At 43.3% G+C, this 20,119-nt stretch overlaps 1 protein-coding gene across 2 annotated transcripts in view; it reads left to right on the top strand.

Moving 5' to 3' along the window:
- Positions 1-19,870, top strand: part of TNFRSF9 (TNF receptor superfamily member 9) — a 45,607-nt gene extending 25,737 nt beyond the window's left edge. For both annotated transcript variants that reach the window (XM_073585605.1, XM_073585606.1), the window contains 5 exons: positions 4,517-4,657; positions 5,188-5,254; positions 7,072-7,202; positions 13,741-13,893; positions 15,867-19,870. In XM_073585605.1, coding sequence (XP_073441706.1) covers positions 4,517-4,657; positions 5,188-5,254; positions 7,072-7,202; positions 13,741-13,893; positions 15,867-15,973 — 599 coding nt within the window. In that variant the 3' untranslated portion in view covers positions 15,974-19,870. The remainder of the gene's footprint in view (positions 1-4,516; positions 4,658-5,187; positions 5,255-7,071; positions 7,203-13,740; positions 13,894-15,866) is intronic.
- The last annotated feature ends 249 nt before the right edge of the window (positions 19,871-20,119 follow it).

The following is a 20,119-nucleotide window of genomic DNA, read 5'->3' on the forward strand; positions in this document are numbered from 1 at the left end:
CTGTTAGGTGCCACAGGTAAGTTACAGGTGCTGTTAATTACACAAATTAGAGAAGCATCACATGATTTTTCGCACAGTGCCAATACTTTTGTCCACCCTCTTTTTTATGTTTGGTGTGGAATTATATCCAATTTGGCTTTAGGACAATTCTTTTTGTGTTTTTTCATTTAAGACAAATTAAATGAAGATAATAATACCAAAGAATTTGTGTTTGCAATCATTTTCAGGAAGAAACTGAGTATTATCTGACAGAATTGCAGGGGTGTCAATACTTTTGGCCACAACTGTATGTACACAGTGACTCCACCAGCAGAATAGTGAGTGCAGCTCTGGAGTATAATACAGGATATAATTCTGGAATGCTTAAAGGAGTTGCCCACTACTAGGACTGCCCGTGCTTAAACCAAATGTTCAGCCCCCATAAAATAATAAAGCCTATACTCACGTTCTGTGCCCATGGTGTCAGCACTCTTTTCCCCCCGGGCTGCGATGTGGTGTTGTGACACATGGTGTCCGGCGGCCAATCAGCACTGGTGTCGCTGTCTCCGCCTTTGGACAAACTGTACATGAAGAGGAAGTCCAGGCTCCAGCTGATCCCTGACTTCCTCTTCATGTTCAGTTTGTCCAAAGGCGGAGACAGTGATGCCAACACTGATTGGGTGCTGGGGTCACGTGTCACAACACCGTATCACAGCCACGGAGAGCTCGAGTGCCAGCACTGCGGGAACAGCAACCTGCTCGGGAAGTGAGTATAGGCTTTATTATCTTATCAGGGCCGAACATTTAGTTTAAGAAGGAGTTGTCCTAGTAATGGACCATTGACGTAAGACAGGCGTGCTGAGTTAATACAATGTAAATCACCTTAATTCAGCACGCCTGCACCAAGTTGGCAGAGGGCAGTTGGCTGTCAGTCAGCATGATGTTGTCATTGACGCCTTGTCGACAGATCAGAGTGGAAAAGAAGGAACTGCTCTGTCAACGTCATATCACAGGAAGAAGGGGAATCACCACTAAGAGCAGTTCTCTGCCGGGAGAGATCGGCGCTGAAGAAGAGCCAGGTAGTTAGGCCGGTTTCACATTAGCATCTTTGTGCACTGCGTTAGCGGCGCATCCATGCGCATGCGTCATCCACCCCTATCTTTAACATGGGGGGGGCGCATGGACATGCGTATATATGTGTTCGCATGCGTTTTCGAATGCATGCATCATCTGGGCGTGTGCGCCGGGGCGCAGCTAACGCAACATGTTACATTTTTCTGGTGCCGATGTTCCGTCTAAAAAGGCATGCGCACGCTTGTACACGGAATGCGTCAAAAGAACGCATTACAGTCCATGGGAATGCATATGTGCGAAAGCACATGCATTCGACTCCGTTCGCGTGCGCATGCGTTGCAATCCAGGAACTTGTTTTAAAGCCACCCACCAAAAAAAGATATATAAAAATAGGGGGTGGGCATTGCTGCAAGAGGAGACCAGCATACTTCCGTTCTTCATGACAAGCAACAGCAAAAGCAAGAAACAAGCTGACATCCAAAACCAGATTGCGGTACAAACTGTCCATCCAAAGATCCATCTTGACGCAGGATACAGGAGCAAAATGGGAGGATTTCATCTCTGCAAGGGTATATATACAGAAATTGTCATGGAATTTTTTCTGGAATTTTTTTTTTCCAATCGAACACATGCGCATAAAAATGCAAACGCATGTAAACGCAAGCGTTTTTAAGTACATGCAGTAAGCACATGCGTCTAAAAAAAGTGTGCGTTTACATGCGTTTTTGCATGCGTTTTTAGGTGTGCACGAGACGCTGCGCACTTAGACGCTAATGTGAACCTAGCCTTAGCGAGTACCTACTGATAAATGCATAGCCCCATAGGAGAAGAAAATAACCCCTTTCAGTGATGGACACCAGTTTCATATTTTGCAAGGTTGACCATGCCAAGCAGTTGTGTCTATGACAAGTTCCGGATCTTCCACCACAGTCTGCGCATTCAGTGCATATTTATGTTTTGTGTTTTTTGTTTTTTTTCCCCTTTTACTACTAATCTAGTATATTATTATATATAGAAAAACACAAAAAAAATCATACAATATGTCATAAAAAAATCATAATGAATGTATAGGGAAAAACCTTGACCCTTGATTTTGCAAGTCATTTTGTATACTTCACTCGGGGGATCCCCCCGGCTGTCCCCTTTCCCCCTGGGAATTTACCTCCCATGAAGCAATATAAAGAGTTATGAGTTCTAGCCGCAGCACAACACAATGTTATATAAGTGATCGTAATGTGGAAAACACATAAGAAACCACTTAAAAGAGGAAGTGAATGACACACATGAAAATATTCTCAAGTTTTCCCACAGTTCTCATACTTTACGATGGTTTCCTTATCAACCAAAATATTTTTAGATCTTCGCTGTCCTCAGCTGACTTTATTATTGTTATAATCATAGTTAAAGGGATATTCCAGAGTTATTTATTGTTTCTAGTCAAGATGTCTGCTTACCAATATTGAATGGACAGCCTCTTTATTGCCTGACCCGGTCATGTGATGATCACACCGGAGTATGGCTCATTTCAGAACGGATATCAGAGTTGTGACCCTTTGTGATCGTCACACGTTCGGATTGGAAGGTAAACATTGAAAAATCGTTGATCGAAAACCAGAAAGAAATTTATAGATTATTTTAGAAAATTGTGTCACTTTTTAATATACATTGAATAAACTTTATTTACCGATGTTCTATTTTTAAAGAGAACTTAAAACATCCACTTTGTAGTGCGGTTTTGCTAAGCAACACCACTTTTGTGATCCTAAAATCATTTATCAGATCTTGAATAAAAGATTCAAGTTGAAAATTGTGCAATTTGTTGAGAACAGAACGATAAATCAATGGTCAGTGGACACCCAAATTATCAACTAACTGAATGCCGGATTCCAAATCAGCCCAAAAATCAAAGCCAAGATTGGGAATTACAAGAGGATCTAATCTGCGTAAATTTTATCATGACAACTCATAATGTGACTCACGTGCCTGTGTGCTCCTGACTTGTAGACATGCTTCTTATGAGACAGCTTATGGTGTCCTGGTGGATCTACTCCTAGACCTGAATCAGGGCATCAGTGGCTCCTGGACAGTCTATGGCATTAATTTGTGATGTTAAATGCGTGGATATACAATGTCTGAGAGGTTCTAAATTGTATCCATTATCAACAAATATCTGCCGACAGCACTTCAATGTGGAGATGCACGTTCTGGTCCAATGACCCAATTGGAGCATATATCACTAAGTAGAAAAAAAGAACAGCATCCCTTCCAGGTCATTAGAAATTTCCAAAAACTTTATTCTGCCAAGATGCAACGTTTTGACCTTTGCAGATCTTTGTCAAGCATGACAAAGACATGCAAAGGTCGAAACGTTGTAAATTGGATCCATGCCTGGGGAACGTGAATGCCAGTCACTGTCAGCAAGGCCTTCAATACAGGAGCTGCCAATACTCTTCCCAATGAGCCTGACCATTCTCCTGAGCCAAGAATAGCTCAGGTACACTGTACCAGCGTAAGGTCTTGGTTAGGTACAATGGCTCTTGAGGATTTTATCACGATACCTAACAACAGTCAGGATAATGTTGGCCATCACAAGGATAAGCCTCCCAAGACCATCGCTCACTCACCGACAATCCGGTCATACTGGATGATATTCACCACAGCATCTCCATGCTCGTTCATGTCTATCTCATCTGCCAAGTGTGAACTTGCTCTTATTTGTGAAAATAATGAGGCGTCAATGATGGACCTACTACTTCTGGTGTTCTCTGACAATCGAGCTGGAGGGTACTGGGCTGTAAGATGAGGTCCCGTTATAGGATGGTAGAACCACACCATTATCCCATGAGACAACATTTTATAGGGCAGTGTTCCTCCCATTCCCCCTTACACACAGGAACTCATAGCAGTCCTGCTATTGGGTTGATACTCAACTACAGCTCTATAGCCCAACTCTCCTGTAACGGCCATGTCCTAGTGACTGCTCCATACTCTTGAGACCTTGCTGGGAGACTCAACAAACCTTTTCTGCGGTGGCACGTATGGATGTATGGATCGACAAGGAGCTGGAGTACCTGTGCAACCAAAATTGACTGCAGATACCTCCTCCTGCTAGGAGTAGTGAGAAGGACACCAGCAAAACGAGGGAAGAATCAGTCTGGAAGGATAAGGAGAAAGGAATGGTCTGTGGCCACCAATTGCGGAAAAATTCCCTTTTTGGAGTCATCTTGGTGTTCCTCTCCAGTATTCCTGTTCTTTTTTTCATTTTCACCAAAGCAGGTGACATTGAGTCATAATCCCATACACATTGTATTTTCTAACTGGACAGATTCCTTGGAGTATAGATATATGTATGGGAAACTTTCATGGGATTGTTGTAGATTTCCTAATTGTATGGGCTTTCATGTTCTAAAATAACTGAATTTGCCAGAATATAATGTATATGATTTTTCACAATCTTTTACAGGACCGTTTACCTATATATCCATGTGTACATCTACGAGAGACGCTGTATGTACATGTACAGCCGGGAAGAGATGCAAAGATGAAAAGTGCTCGCAATGCACAAAAGCCCAATGTCCCGCGGGGCAGCAGCGTGTTGGAGACAGTAAGTGCTCGTTTCTACACAAGCCTAGTATTTTCTAAGAGGTTATGTCCCAGTGATAACCCTTCTTGTCCCAATGATTTGCCAGGCATGTGTAATTTTGGGGACAGAAAGCCCCATACAAACCTATGAGAATTTTTCCAGCAAATGGAAAAAATGAAAGGAGAAATCTGATGTTTGGTTTTTCACATTTTTTAGCTTCAGTGTAGGTCTGATGGTTCACCTTAAAATCATCAATTGGGGGAGCTCACGCAAGTCGATTGATTATAGAGTTTAACTGGAGTTATCTATGTCTGTCTTCAGTAACCCCCCCTAGTGGTGGCTGCAGAGAGATACAAATGTTATAATTGACCTCTATGGTTGAAGTTAAGAGTTTGGTGGCAGAACAACAGAGCTCAGTCCTCTAGAAAAAATTGGATGAAATTACTCAATTCTGAACTGTGGACTGATTTGAGATTCACTCTTGATAATCATATCTGTTAGGTTGTAATAAAACCCGCTAAATGTTTCTTTAATATTATTTTCTCTTACAGGCTGCAATAATTGCCCCCCGGAGACCTTCAACGACGGGAAGGTACCAAAATGTACACCATGGAAAAAGTAAGAACTGCTGGTTTATCTGTATGGCAATATATATCTCCACAATGGGGGTCTTCATAATAACAGGGGTTCCCTATCCATCGTGTGCATGGATCAGTAATGTACACGTGTGACCAAGGCTCATTTCACTATGTGAGCATTTGTCACCCATGCGCACTACTTTCTCCTATATTCTCCTATAGACCCATAGAAGTCAATGGAGCAGTGTCAACCATGCGCTCTACTGTGATCCCATAGGCCCATTGAAGTGAATGGACTGGGGAGGTGACTCATTGTCACTACTTTCACCCATGGACCCATAAAAATGAATGGAGCAGTATTCACGCATATACAATGCTGTCTCACATAGACCCCTAGAAGGGAATGGAGTGGTGATCACGTATGCACACTAGTACTCCCATAGGCCCATAGAAGTGAATGGAGCAGTGTTCACGCATGTGCACTACTGTAGAGTAGGAGAAAAAAAGTGTGTATAGAATGGTAAGGATCACCGTTACTAATAAAATAAATCAGCATTATTTAGATACAACTATACAAACAGGACAGAAAAACACGCATTTAAAACCAAAACAATTAAAAAGCCATTTGGGCTAGTGTGGAAAAACACCTGGGAGGCCAGATAAGGACCAACCAGACTCCTCCATTGTGTGCACCTGGTATAACAAAAGTTAATTCCCAACAATAAGCAAACCTGAGTATAGTAAACTGTGCAAGAAATATAATAGTAGATCTAATACATAAAAAACACAAGGGTATAATTTGAACAGTAAAAAGAAATAGTGCAATACCAAAAAGCCCAAAAGCCAAATGCAAACCCCAAACAAAAAAGGGGTTAAATCAAGTGGTATCCTATATATGAAAGATATGGAAAAGATACAACACAGGCTATAGGCAGACAAAAAGAGGACCCAGGAGAGAAAAAGGCTATGTAAAACCTGTAAGTAGATGCGATAAATATGAAACACCAGGTCACAACATGATTTGTGGAGGGAGTAGCCCCACACGTATCGCCACAGAGCGTGGCTTCCTCAGTGGAGAAGTGAGGGATGGGGTTCAATGTCAAGTTTATATAGTACAAACAAGTATTAAAAACGCGCCAGCAACGCTTAAACACAATGTGGGCACACAGCCTTACAGATGTGTTGCAGATTACTAAAGCAAAAGGACATAACCAAGAGTATCAGAATTAAAGATTTTGACAATGTAAAATAGTAAGTAAATTGAGGGTGCTGACACTAATTTCAGGAGGAAAGGAGGGTCCGTTTTTTATGTATATGAGCATCCTCTATAAAAGGGAAATGTTCAAAGACATCCACACCCATAGGGCAAGACAAAAGTGTTAGATGTGCACTACTGTCTCATAAAGACCCATAAATGTGAATGGGGTGGTGGTCATGTATGCACACTACTGTACTCCCATAGAAGTGAATGGAGCAGTGTTCACGCACGTGCACTACTGTCTCATATAGACCCATAGTCTATAGAACATTGTGGTGGTCACGCATGCACACTACTGTACTTTCATTGACCCATAGAAGTGAATGGAGCAGTGATGATCACCTATGCCCACTACCAAATCAGGCAGTATCTTATCTGTACACCGTGCGTGCGCCATTAACCATATCGCCTAGATTTTGGCGGTAGCACTCAAGCATCCATATGACAGTGTGGAGTTAGACGTCAGTAGCTTGGGTTGAAATCACTGACATTCACTGTAAAATGTTATGTTTATATGCAGGTTGTGTGTAGATTCCACTAAGAGACTTTGTAACAGTTTATTGTACATTTGTGGAGTTAATATTTTTGTGTGCACACAGTTGCTCAGCCGTTGGAGAGGAAATTATCACTCATGGAAACCTTACATCAGATGTGGTTTGTGGTCCCTACAAACCCAAGGTCACACAGTCATCATCATCATCTGCCACTACCACTCCCAGCATCACAACGAGTGAGTCCTGGTAACAAAGTATAAGATTGACCAGGGGAAGGAGAGTACCATACTCCATGAGCACAACAATGTATTTGTATTAGGAATATTCAGAAAATCTGTAAATATCTATTCCTTCAAAATGAGGAAATCTGATATTTGGCTACAACCTGACCTTCCAGGTCCTTCCTAAGACCCCATATATATTAGATAAAAGTTGGCCGAGGATCAGATGGCTAGAATTCAATTACCCAATCTTTTTGTTTGGTGGGGAGATAAGCCAGAAACTCTCACATAGAGAACCCAGAAATGCCCTGTAACTGCTAGGAGAGATAATGTCATAAAGTGCCCAAAATAGTGGCTACACCATACACCAAGGTGTACTGGGAGCTGATCTTTGGTAATGTCATTAGGCTACTTTCACACATCAGTTTTTTGCCGTCAGGCAGGATCCGGCTATTTTTAGAAAAAACGGATCCGGCGTAAATTTTGGAGAACTGTAGAAGCGGATCCGTTTTTCTGCCGGATCCGTCTAGCAGGTTATATCTGTTTCCTGGGGGCTGGCCAATTGGATCTGAGCATGCGCAGACTTAAAAAAACGGATCCGTTGGCTGGATCCGTCTTTTTCTGGATCCGGCGCATTCCGGCGCCCATAGACTTTCATTGTGGCAAAAAGCCAGAAGCGTCGGATCCGGCGCTTCCGGCTTTTTCGCCGGAGACAAAAAACGTTACAGTAGCCGTTTTTTCCAGACGCCGGAATGAGACAAATAGCCGGATCCGGCAAAGAACGGACGAACCGCAATGCCATCCGGCGCGATCTGGCACTAATACAAGTCAATGGGGAAAAACCGGATCCGGCATTGCATTTCGCCGGATCCGGTTTTACAAAAAAAAAAGCCGGATCTCGCCTCACGGCGCAAAACGGATGTGTGAAAGAGGCCTAAGAGGAATGTTCTGGCAGGGCAATATCGTTTATAGTGATTTCATGGAGAGGAACGTCCTGGCAGGGCGCTATCAGAATATAGTAAAACAAAGTCCAGCTCACCGTAGTAGACCTCTTGAAGAGTTCAGAGCACGGAAACGCTGTGTCAACGCGTAAAGCAATCAGAATGAATAGGGGATCCAGCTCAACGAAGTAGTGAAAAAAACTTTTCTTTATTCACTACAAAACATGCTCAGTAGAGGATGAAAACATCAGCGTAAGCAATTCATAAGATGCGATAGCGACGTGCTTCTGGTGACAAGACACCCTTAATCATGATTAAGGGTGCCTAGTCAAAAGAAACGCGTCGATATCGCATTTTATGAATTGCTTACGCTGATGTTTTCATCCTCTACTGAGCACGTTTTCTAGTGAATAAAGAAAAGTTTTTTTCACTACTTCGTTGAGCTGGATCCCCTATTCTTTCTGCTGTCTGAGTGTGTCTATAGTGATGTCATGGAGAAGAACATCCTGGCAGGGCTATACCTGAAGATGTCTTGTAAGAATCATGTGGAAATAGTGGATGAGGGCAGGTATATCTCACCCAGATTCCTTTCCTATGTGGCCTAGTCTGGTCAGTATCGCACCTGCTTACTAATGAATAATGGGAGGCGGATATAAAAGGATGTCAGGTGGTTGTGTGAGTCTCTCAGCCTGGGAACACAGAGAGTCTGTCTGTGTGAGAGACACACGTGAGTGAAAGCAGTGCCCACTGCAACTGTGGTTTGGCTGGACGGGAGAAGCCCGCCAGTTGGTAGTTAGGTTGTACTTTGTTTAGTTCAGGGTTCCCCAACTCCAGTCCTCAAGGCCCACCAACAGATCATGTTTTCAGGATTTCCTTAGTATTGCTCAGGTGATAATTGCTTCACCTGTGCAATACAAAGGAAATCCTGAAAACATGACCTGTTGGTGGGCCTTGAGGACTGGAGTTGGGGAACCCTGGTTTAGTTAGTGCCGGACAGGCAAGGATTTGTTTTATGTTTTATTTCTTTATGCATTGCTTTCACCATTAATAAACCTGACCCAGTGTCAGTTATACCCGAATCCCAGCTCTGCGCCTGAGTTTCATGCTGAACGCACGTGACCTTTGACCCCAGCAAAGGGGATCCCGGAGTGTTTTATCACATTGTGGTGGAGAACGCGGGCATCACGTTGCAAGCATGAGCATGGAGGACGTGGTGAAAGCGCTGATACAGTCCACCGCCGTCCAGCAAGAAGCTAATCGGGTGATGATGGCCCAGCTAAAGGAGTTGGTGGACATGACAGCTACCGATCGTTCGCTTCTCCAGCAGGTGGCGCAGCACTTGGCAAGCTTGAGGTTAACCTGGAAGCCAAGTCGAGAGTGATTCACGTGAGTCGGTACTGGCAGAAGATGACGACCGAAGATGACGTCGAGGCGAAGATGACGTCGAGGCGTACCTGACCACGTTTGAACGGACGGCGGTGCGAGAAAAATGGCCGAAGGCACGATGGGCCGGCCTGATTGCCCCGTTTCTTTCCGGTGAGGCCCAAAAGGCTTATTATGACTTAGAGCCTGAAGCTGCGCAGGACTTTGACAAACTGAAAGCCGAGATCTTGGCCCGGCTGGGAGTGATGACCGCTGTCCGTGCACAGAGAGTGCATCAATGGACTTATCAGCCGGATAAACCACCGCGGTCACAGATGTTCGACCTGATCCACGTGACGAAGAAGTGGCTACAACCCGAGGTGCTGACAGCGCCAGAGATAATCCAGAGAGTCGTCATGGACAAGTACCTGAGAGCTCTACCGCCAGCCCTGAGGAAGTGGGTAAGCCATGGAAATCCTACGACAGCAGATCAACTGTTGGATCTGGTTGAACGTTACGCCGTGGCAGAAGGACTCCGAGACGACGCTACCCCACCTCGTTCTTCATCGTCTCCACGTGGAACCAGTAAGACTGTTCCAGGGAGTAGGGGAGATGGAAAAATCCCTAAGACAGTGGGGGAGGAAAACGGGACTGCCCGCACTGCGAGGCCGAGAGTAACGAACTATGGCCTAAGCAAGGGGCCCGTTAGGTGTTTCCGCTGCCAAGAGATGGGACACATTGTTGCGAACTGTCCGCTCACTACTGAACCCATGCAGTGCGACGTCACAGACTCTAAAAACCGCATGTCTATAGTTGCACGGGTAGTGAGTGTGAATGCCGGTCAAAAGGATGTGGAAAAACACTTGTGTGATTTAACTGTTGATGGCAAAAAGGTGGTGGCATTGTTAGACTCGGGAAGTGTGGTGACTCTGGTGAAGGCCAGTCTGGTGTCAGCCCCGACTGGACCATCAGACAAATTTCCTGTAACGTGTGTGCATGGAGACACCTGTTCGTACCTCACCACGGTCGTATGCATTACTACTTCCTATGGGTCTGTGCAACATAAAGTGGGACTCGTCCCGGCGTTATTGCATGATGTTATCCTGGGCCGGGATTTTCCCCACTTCTGGCAATTGTGGGAGAATCAGTTGATACCCCAGGGTAATAGTGTACATGATTCTTCTCCCCGGGCGCATGTGGGTCCCGAACCCCTGGAAGAGGTCTCCCCGGAAGACTCGGGGGAAGAGTCTGCTGGAAATGACCTACAGTTCCCGTTTTCAGTCATGGCGGGTGATACGGAGGAGACCGGGGAAGAGGAGGAGGCCGACAGCCGTCCACCTCCCCGTTTGCCGGATTTAGAAGTTCAGAAAGATGACTTCCAAAGTGAGCAAATAAAGGATCCTACCCTTTCTCAGGCTAGGACAAATGTAAAAGTGATAAATGGGGTACCCGTAGAACCTGGCTCTAGGCTGGCATATCCTTACATGGTTCTGGAGAATGATTTACTCTGTCAGATAGAGAAAAAGGGGGAAGACCCGGTGCAACTATTAGTCGTGCCAAAACCCTACCGGCGGCAAGTGCTGGACCTGGCCCACGGACATGTGATGGGAGGTCACCTGGGTGTCCAGAAAACCACCGAAAGGATATTACACTGTTTTGTTTGGCCACATGTTCGTGTATATTGTGAGTCTTGTCCTGACTGCCAAGCCTCTGCACCTAAGCCCCGGTTCTGTAGCCCTTTGGTACCCCTACCTATTATTGAAGTCCCGTTTGAGAGGATTGGGATGGATTTAGTGGGGCCCCTTCCACGGTCTGCACGTGGACACCAACATATCCTGGTCATCTTGGATTATGCCACTCGTTACCCGGAGGCCATACCTTTGCGTAACACGGCCACCAAGACGATTGCCAAGGAACTGGTGCATGTGTTTAGTCGGGTCGGTATACCAAAACAGATTCTCACCGACCAGGGGACCCCCTTTATGTCCAGGGTAATGAAGGAGCTCTGCCGATTGTTACAAATCGAACCGTTACGCACATCCGTGTATCACCCTCAAACAGATGGGTTGGTCGAACGGTTCAATAAAACTCTGAAGCAGATGCTGAGAAAGGCGATAGACAAGGATGGGAAGAACTGGGACTATTTACTTCCGTATTTGCTTTTTGCCATCAGGGAAGTGCCCCAGTCTTCCACGGGGTTCTCGCCTTTCGAGTTATTGTACGCCCGACGTCCTCGCGGACTGTTAGACGTTGCAAAAGAAACCTGGGAGGGTCAGGTCACTCCGTTTAAAACGGTGATAGATCACGTCACACAAATGCAGGACCGTATTGCGGCTGTTATGCCTATCGTCAAAGAACACATGATGCAGGCTCAAGGAGCCCAAAAAAGAATCTATGATAGGGGCGCCAAGATCCGTACGTTTGCACCCGGAGATAGGGTGTTGATCCTGGTCCCCACGGTGGACAGTAAGTTCCTGGCAAAGTGGCAGGGCCCCTTTGAGATTAAGGAAAGAGTTGGTGAAGTAAACTACAAAGTATACCAGGCAGGTAAACGGAAACCAGAACAGATTTATCATGTAAATCTGATAAAACCCTGGAAAGATCGGTCTGCCTTGTCAGCGGAGCTGGCCCGTCCCGTCTGCTCGCATAACGTACCGGAGGTACGGGTTGCAGAGACTCTCTCGGAGCGGCAAAAGACTGAGGTCAGGCAGTTTCTACTTCACAACCAAAAGTTTTTCTCAGAAAAACCCGGGCAGACTACGCTAATGAAACATGACATCGTAACGGAACCTGGTGTCACTGTTCACGTGAAACCCTACAGAATTCCGTAAGCGCGCCGTGAAGCAGTTTCCCGAGAAGTGAAGGCAATGTTAGAGTTAGGTGTCATTGAGGAATCGCACAGTGCGTGGTCCAGCCCGATTGTGTTAATTCCTAAACCGGACGGCACAATCCGGTTCTGCAATGACTTCAGGAGACTGAATGCGGTCTCAAAATTTGATGCCTATCCTATGCCCCGGGTCGACGAGTTAATAGATCGGTTAGGGAAAGCCCGGTATATTACGACCCTAGACCTAACAAAGGGGTATTGGCAGATCCCTTTGGCGGAGGCTGCCAGAGAAAAGACGGCATTTGCTACGCCGGAAGGTCTATTTCAGTATGTGTATATGCCGTTTGGACTGCACGGAGCACCGGCGACCTTCCAGAGACTGATGGATCGAGTCCTGAGGCCGCATAGGCAGTACGCTTCGGCCTATTTGGATGACATTGTCATTAACAGCTTGGACTGGGAGACTCATCTCCAGAAAGTACAAGCTGTGATTGACAACCTGTGGGAGGCAGGTCTAACCGCGAACCCCAAGAAATGTCATATCGGGCTAGAAGAAGCCCGGTATTTGGGATATGTAATTGGGAGGGGTGTTGTTAAACCCCAGGTTGATAAGATTCAGGCGATTCAGGACTGGCCACAACCTGTCAACAAGAAGCAGGTGCAAGCCTTCCTGGGGATCGCCGGCTATTATCGCCGGTTCATACCCAATTTTGCAGCCATCGCTACCCCCCTGACGGATCTTACAAAAGGAAAAGACTCCGTCATGATTAAATGGAGTTTAGCGGCTGAAGAAGCCTTCCATAGCCTAAAACGGGCACTTTGCTCTCAGCCCGTACTGGTGACTCCGGACTTTCGCAGCGAATTTGTGGTACAAACGGATGCCTCTGATACCGGTATCGGGGCTGTACTCTCACAAGTGAGGGACGGAGTGGAACACCCAGTCCTCTATCTCAGCAGGAAGCTGAATAAACACGAGCAAAGGTATGCAGTCATAGAAAAAGAGTGCCTCGCCATTAAGTGGGCTCTAGAGGCCCTCAAATATTACCTGGTGGGCCGAAAGTTCAGGCTGATCACTGACCATGCCCCTCTCAAGTGAATGCACTTGAACAAGGAACGGAATAGCCGGGTGACCCGGTGGTTCCTTGCCCTGCAGGCCTACACTTTTACGGTGGAGCACCGCCCAGGGGTACAGATGGGGAATGCAGATGTCTATAGTGATGTCATGGAGAGCAATGTCCCAGCAGGGCGCTTGGCTTTCAATTTCTCACTGACAACCAGCCGAACTGCAGGGACATTTCTTTTTTCACACTTTTGTCTATTATACAAATATATAGTGTGTGAGCTATGTATACAATGTATATATTATGTAATGCATGGTCCATTCAGCTGTCATATAAGTGTATTTTTCTCTTCATTATTTTAGACCTGGGAAAAGTTATGAGACCACCATCTGAAGAAAGTAATTTACAGATTATCTATATTGTCATCACCTCATCACTCGGGTTGCTTCTTATAGTCATTTGTGTCGCGTGCCGGCAGAAATTGATGGAAAAAATTAAACAAGCTTGCCAAAAAAGTAAGTGAATTATAATAACTGCCCATCAGAAAATGCAATATGAAAGTAAATAATATTTTATAGGATCATTTTGTACAAATGTTTGACTAATCCTGCTATCAGCAGAGTGTGAGGAAACTCAGTTTGAATTATGTTGAACCTCTGAGCTTTCTAGAACCTGGCTAGGAGTTTCCCCAAAAGAAAGCAATAACAAGCGCTGTCACTTTAAGAGTAAGCATGGGGTAGTCATAAGATTTCACTCATGGTATAAAAAAAGGAATTACTGACATTCTGTTCAATAAAACACCATCAACAATTGCTAGGGATGACCTCCTAGTAGTTGAAATGAGGGCAGTTAACCCCTACCTTGAATTTTGAGTTATTTTTCATGTTCTGAACTGGAGCCAGTTTGGAAAAGATACCTTTAGTTCATGTCAAATAGTAGTCCTCCACAGTGATTGCTGCGACCTGATTAATGCATATGGGCATTGCTCTCTGTTAAGGGCTGGTGAGGTGTATTCCCTAAGCTGTAGTTCATGGTGAGCAGCACAGACCAGAGGTGATGGAGCAGGTCTTACCAGATGGCACATGGATCAGCGAGGACCAGTTCAACAGGATGTGCAGGATGGGAGACATAGAAACAGAGCAGGAAACATTAGCTGAAGCAGAGCCAGGTTTTGAGGATACTCATGGAAAAAGTAGATTTACTGTGTATACAAACTGGTAACTTGCTTGCACTGTTATGGTTAATAGTTAATGTATGCATCAGTAACTTATAACAAGAAAATAGTTAACTGAAGGATAGTAGAAAAGTATTGGCAAGTTGAAAACTTGCTTGCAGAGATGCAATACCTTGATTGCAGAAACCGAGGTATGAACATCACTGACAACAGTAACAAGAAGTTGGTAATCTGTAAACTTGATTGCAGAATGATAGGTGTTCACAACTCCTAAATAAGCTGGACTGATATAGGAAATAAACTCTAGTAGTTGAATGTAAGGCAGAGTACAATGCAAGAAACTCGCATCAATACCCGGCACTGCCGCCAGCACTCGGAGCGGAGTGTGCGACTGCTTGTATTTCTGTGCAGTCGCACGCTCCGATCCGAGTGCCGGCGGCAGTGCCGGGTATTGACGTGCGAGACTCGGCCGAGTTTCTCGCATGTGAGTATGAGCCCTTAGTCATATTTCTGACTGCCTGAACCAAACTTAAAAAGCCTTAGTTAATGGTGTTGGAGATGTTTTCTGGGATACCACAGCAATCCGGCATGGACTAGTTCATAATGGCCGGGCGCCTGACCCAGGACAAGTGAGTAACAATTTCTGCTGTAATTTATGGTGGAGTAACTGAAATAGAGGTACTATTACCTGTAACCTCCGTGAGTAATTTGTAGCTGTGAAATTTTTTTTCTTGATGGAACACCTACAACTACACCAGTCTTTATAAAAAAAAAAAATATTGCCTTCCAGGGAACCCCTGACTAGGTTCACAAGTGTACATACTGATACCAGAAGCATGCATACTAATCCTAGATCCTGTATAAAACAGCCAACACACGGGGTAGAGAGCATGCTTAGCGCATGATACCACCCCATACAAAACTTCCAAACTTCTGCCGTACATACTGTATAGGGTGAATGTCCTGAAAAATGCATGGATACTGGGCAGGGGGTGGGGCACCCCTCGTTCATGGGACTTATGTAAGTTGTGTGACCTGTCATAATTGGCAGCATACCACTCTATATGCTATTTTGGGTTTTAGCACTTTTTTGTTAAATGGGTTATGATTGCAAAAAGTGTTTGCTTTTACACAAAAATCCAATAAAGTTAATGAGCTGAGCTGCAATACCAGACACAGCCTACATATAAGGTGGCGCTGAAATTCTGGGCAGCTGCTTTAAGAATAGCTATACAGTATGTAATGAAGCGCAAAATGGTGTTGCTTTATAGATAATTTTAATCATAAGTCTTTGTTTTATTTTTTCTTCATTAGTTCCAAAACCTGTAGTGAAACAGGCAGAAGAAGAAGATGGCTGTAGCTACCACTATCCAGAGGAGGAAAATGGAGGAGAAAATGAACCCATGACCCTAGAAGCATAACACTATCACAAATCCATTTCATAATATGGACAGGATCCGTTTTCTCCTACAGCGTTACACAGGATTTCTTCTTATTTTGCGCGGAAGTTTCAGTAATGAAGGATTCAGAAACCTAAGGAATGAGACAAATATTAAGAGAAATCCTTACAAACCAATAAATCATGAACCCAAAACCTTTATGGTATGAACTTCACTGCGCAGAAGATACATCCAGAGGTATACGGGTCGATAAAAAATGGTCGATGCTTGAAGGAGCCCTGGAAAGAAGATATTTAAGCAAAATCTAGAGCAACTTGTGTCCAACCCCAGAGCTGTACTTAAAGTGTTACCGTCAATACTACATGTGAAAATAAGAAACTGTGTAATATAGCTTATTATAGAAATCTGCTTCTTTCTCTTCCTGGACTGATATTTCATTCACAAAATTCTAAATTCATGGGTAAAATTTGTCTTAAGTGAATACAGATTTTCCTATTACTGAGATAGGAAATGACAAATGTTGCTGATAAAGTTATATGTAGAACTGTAACTGTTGTTCTAGGAGTCGTTATTAAAATGTCTGTGTCTGCTTCTAGCTCCTCCCTAGAATGTCTGTGTCTGCCTTTAGTGCCTCCCTAGAATGTCTGTGTCTGCCTCTAGCGCCTCCCCAGAATGTGTGTCTGCCTCTAGCTCCTCCCTAGAATGGCTGTGTCTGCCTCTAGCTCCTCCCTAGAATGTCTGTGTCTGCCTCTAGCGCCTCCCTAGAACGTGTGTGTCTGCCTCTAACGACTCCCCAGAACATGTCTGCCTCTAGCTCCTCCCCAGAATGTCTGTGTCTGCCTCTATCTCCTCCCTAGAATATTTATGTCTGCCTCTCACTCCTCTCTAGAATGTCTGTGTCTGTCTCTAGCTCCTCCCCAATGGAATTTTCAAAGCATCAACTGTCTTCTGTGTAATGGGAAAGTCTGCCTTAGCGCAATACAGATTTTACCCTTGAAATGAAATTGAAAGTCCAGTCCAGGAAGAGAAAGAAGTAGATTTATCTGATAAGATATACAATTGTGTGAAAAAGTATTTGCCCCTTCCTGATTTCCTATTCTTTTCCATGTTTGTCACACTTACATGTTTCAGATCACCAAACAAATTTAAATATTAGACAAAGATAATACAAGTAATACAAAATGCAGTTTTTAAATGAAGGTATTTATTATGAAGGGAAAAAACAAACAAACCAGAGCCCTTTGTGAAAAAGTGATTCCTCCCCCCACCTTAATTCATAATTTAACCGTGATTTATCACATCTTTGGGAAGCGGAGTTCAAATTCCCTAGCTACACCCAGGCCTGATTACTGCCATACCTATTCTCAATCAAGAAATCACTTAAATAGGACCAGCCTGACAAAGTGAAATAGACCAAAAGTGCCTCAAAAGCTAATCATCATGCTGCGATCCAAAGAAATTCTGGAACTAATGAGAAACAAAGTAATTGAGATCTTGAAAAGGTTATAAAGCCATTTCTAAAGCTTTGGGATTCCTGTGAACCACAGTGAGAGCCATTATCCACAAATGACAACCGGGGTGAACCTTCCGAGCAGTGCCGGCCAACCAAAATTACCCCAAGAGCGCAGTAATGACTCATCCAAGAGGTAAAAAAAAGACTCCACAACAACATTCAATGAACTGCAGGCCTCACTTTCCTCAGTTAAGGTTAGTGTTCATGACTCCACCATAAGAGACTGCGCAAAAATGACCTGCATGGTAGAGTTCCAAAACGAAAACCACTGCTGAGCAATAACAAAGGCTCATCTCAATTTTGTTAGACAACATCTTGATGATCCCCAAGACATTTAGGAGAATATTCTGGACTCAAGAATCAAAAGTTTAACTTTTTGGAAGATGTATGTCCCTTTATATCTGGCGTAGAAGTAACAAAAGCATTTCAGAAAAGGAACATCAACAGTAAAATATGGTGGTGGTAGTGTGATGGTCTGGGGCTGTTTTGCTGCTTCAGGACCTGGAAGCCTAGATGTGGTAAATGGATGAATTCTGCTGTCTACTAACAAATCCTGAAAGAGAAAGTCCAACGATATGTTCATGACCAGAAGCTGAAGCACACTTGCATTATGCAACTGGCCAGTGATCCAAAATACACCAGCAAGTCCACCTCTGAATGGCTTAAGAGAAAAAAACAAACACTTTGAAATGGCCTAATCAAAGTTTTGACCTTAATCCAATTGAGATGATGTGACTTGACCTTTAAAAGGCGGTTCATGTTCGGAAACACTCCAATGTAGCTGAATTACAGCAATCATGCAAAGATGAGTGGGTCAAAATGCCTCCAGAGCATTGTAAAAGACTCATTTCCAGTTATCACAAATGCTTAATTACAGTGGTTGCTGCTAAGGTTGGCCCAACCAGTTATTAGGTTTAGGGGGCAATCACTTTTTTTTTAAATTTAAAAACTGCATTGTGTGATTACTTGTGTTATCTTTGTCTTTTAATTAAATTTGATTGCTGATCTGTGACAAACATGCAAAAGAATAAGAAATCAGGAAGGGGGGCAAACACTTTCACATAACTGTGTTACAAAGTTGCTTATTTTCATGTATACTATTGATTAATGCTATATAAATTAAAATGATGTTTACACTTTAATAGTTCTGTATCCAAAACCAGCTAACATTGGTCAAATCAAACTCCCGACCAAAGAACTAGCCCTTGGGCACGAGTTGTAGAATAAAGGCGTCCATGAACTGTGGCCAAATCCCATAGAGCAGGATACATAATGTTGGGTTTTATGATGACATATATATATTTTTTTAGAAATAATTTATTAGTTCATGGCCCATGTGCAATTATAGTAGCTTTATGATTTAAAGTGAATGTTTAACTTTCTAATCGAATTGTTTAGTATATGATAAGTTAAGCATCTTTACTAACAAGTTTTTTTTAATTAAAATCTTTTACCATTTTGTATGTACAACTCCAAAGCCAATGACCTGTGTGTATATACTGATATGATCCTCTTTCACTTGTACTCCCTTCCATCCATACTTTACTTCTTACTATCAGTAGCTTGACAAGTTGGAAATATGACTACAAATGATATGTTTGTAGTCTGTTGCCATGGTGACACATTACTTTGCCGAGAAGCTGTAAGCAAAACGGTAATAGATTATTAATTCTGACTATATGAAAAGTTGCCTAATTTGGTGCAACTTTAGATTGCCGTGAAGGTGGACATGGCCTATATCTAAGAGGGCCATTTACGTCTGTATGGAAGACCAGTACTGGTCCATCGTCTATTTATAGTAGAATCCAGTCTATTTTTTTGTTATTGTAAAAAACATTTTTATATTTTGACTATTGTATAAAGCTGTTTACATTTGGGTTTTTTTGTAAAAAAAAAAGAGCTACATGTTGAATACTACGAATAACCATTTGATAAATGGAAAAATTGTTCTATGTACCGTATTTGCTTTTTCCTAAAAATTCCCAATCTCTTCATTTCTTCTTAAGTAGAACTCAGGAATTTTTATTTATTTTTTCTTCATTTTTTTAAATACATTAATTTTTTTTCTGTTACAAAGCTTAGGTTAGCAGGGACATAGCAATATCAGGGATTCTAAATTAATAGAGGGTGATCTGCTATTTGGGGGCCCATCTATTAGCCACACAATAGTTATAAAGATCATTTTATGCATAAAAGGGTTGAATATGTCCACGCATTACATGGGCAGGACATTGATTTCAACAGTCACAATATACAGCAATACATCATTTCCATCGTGGTAGTATATGGCCCCCCTGCATGGGGGCAACAGGTATAATCGCCACTTAATTTTCCTTTTTTTTTTTGTCAAATATATATTTTTATGTATTTTTTTTTTTTTTGTACACGTATGTAATAAAAGTAAAGCACAAAATTTCTTTCGTCAATTGTTATTTCTGAATTTTAGTGGAACTCTGCACAGTATTTTGCTTTGATATGAATTAAATCAAAAGGCAAACTAAGTAACTCCACCGGCCAAAAGACCTCTGACCTCTTGAGGCGTAAGCATTACAAGACGTCTGAAGAAGTCATGTGGTTCTTCTCCCGGAAGTCTGTTTAGAGAGAATTTTCCAGTTCACATTTCAGTGGTTTTCAAGTTCAGGTAAAGTTTGGTC

Source organism: Dendrobates tinctorius, unplaced genomic scaffold, assembly GCF_039654945.1.
Source record: "Dendrobates tinctorius isolate UK_male_01 unplaced genomic scaffold, ASM3965494v1 ptg000086l, whole genome shotgun sequence".
Classification (NCBI taxonomy): domain Eukaryota; kingdom Metazoa; phylum Chordata; class Amphibia; order Anura; family Dendrobatidae; genus Dendrobates; species Dendrobates tinctorius.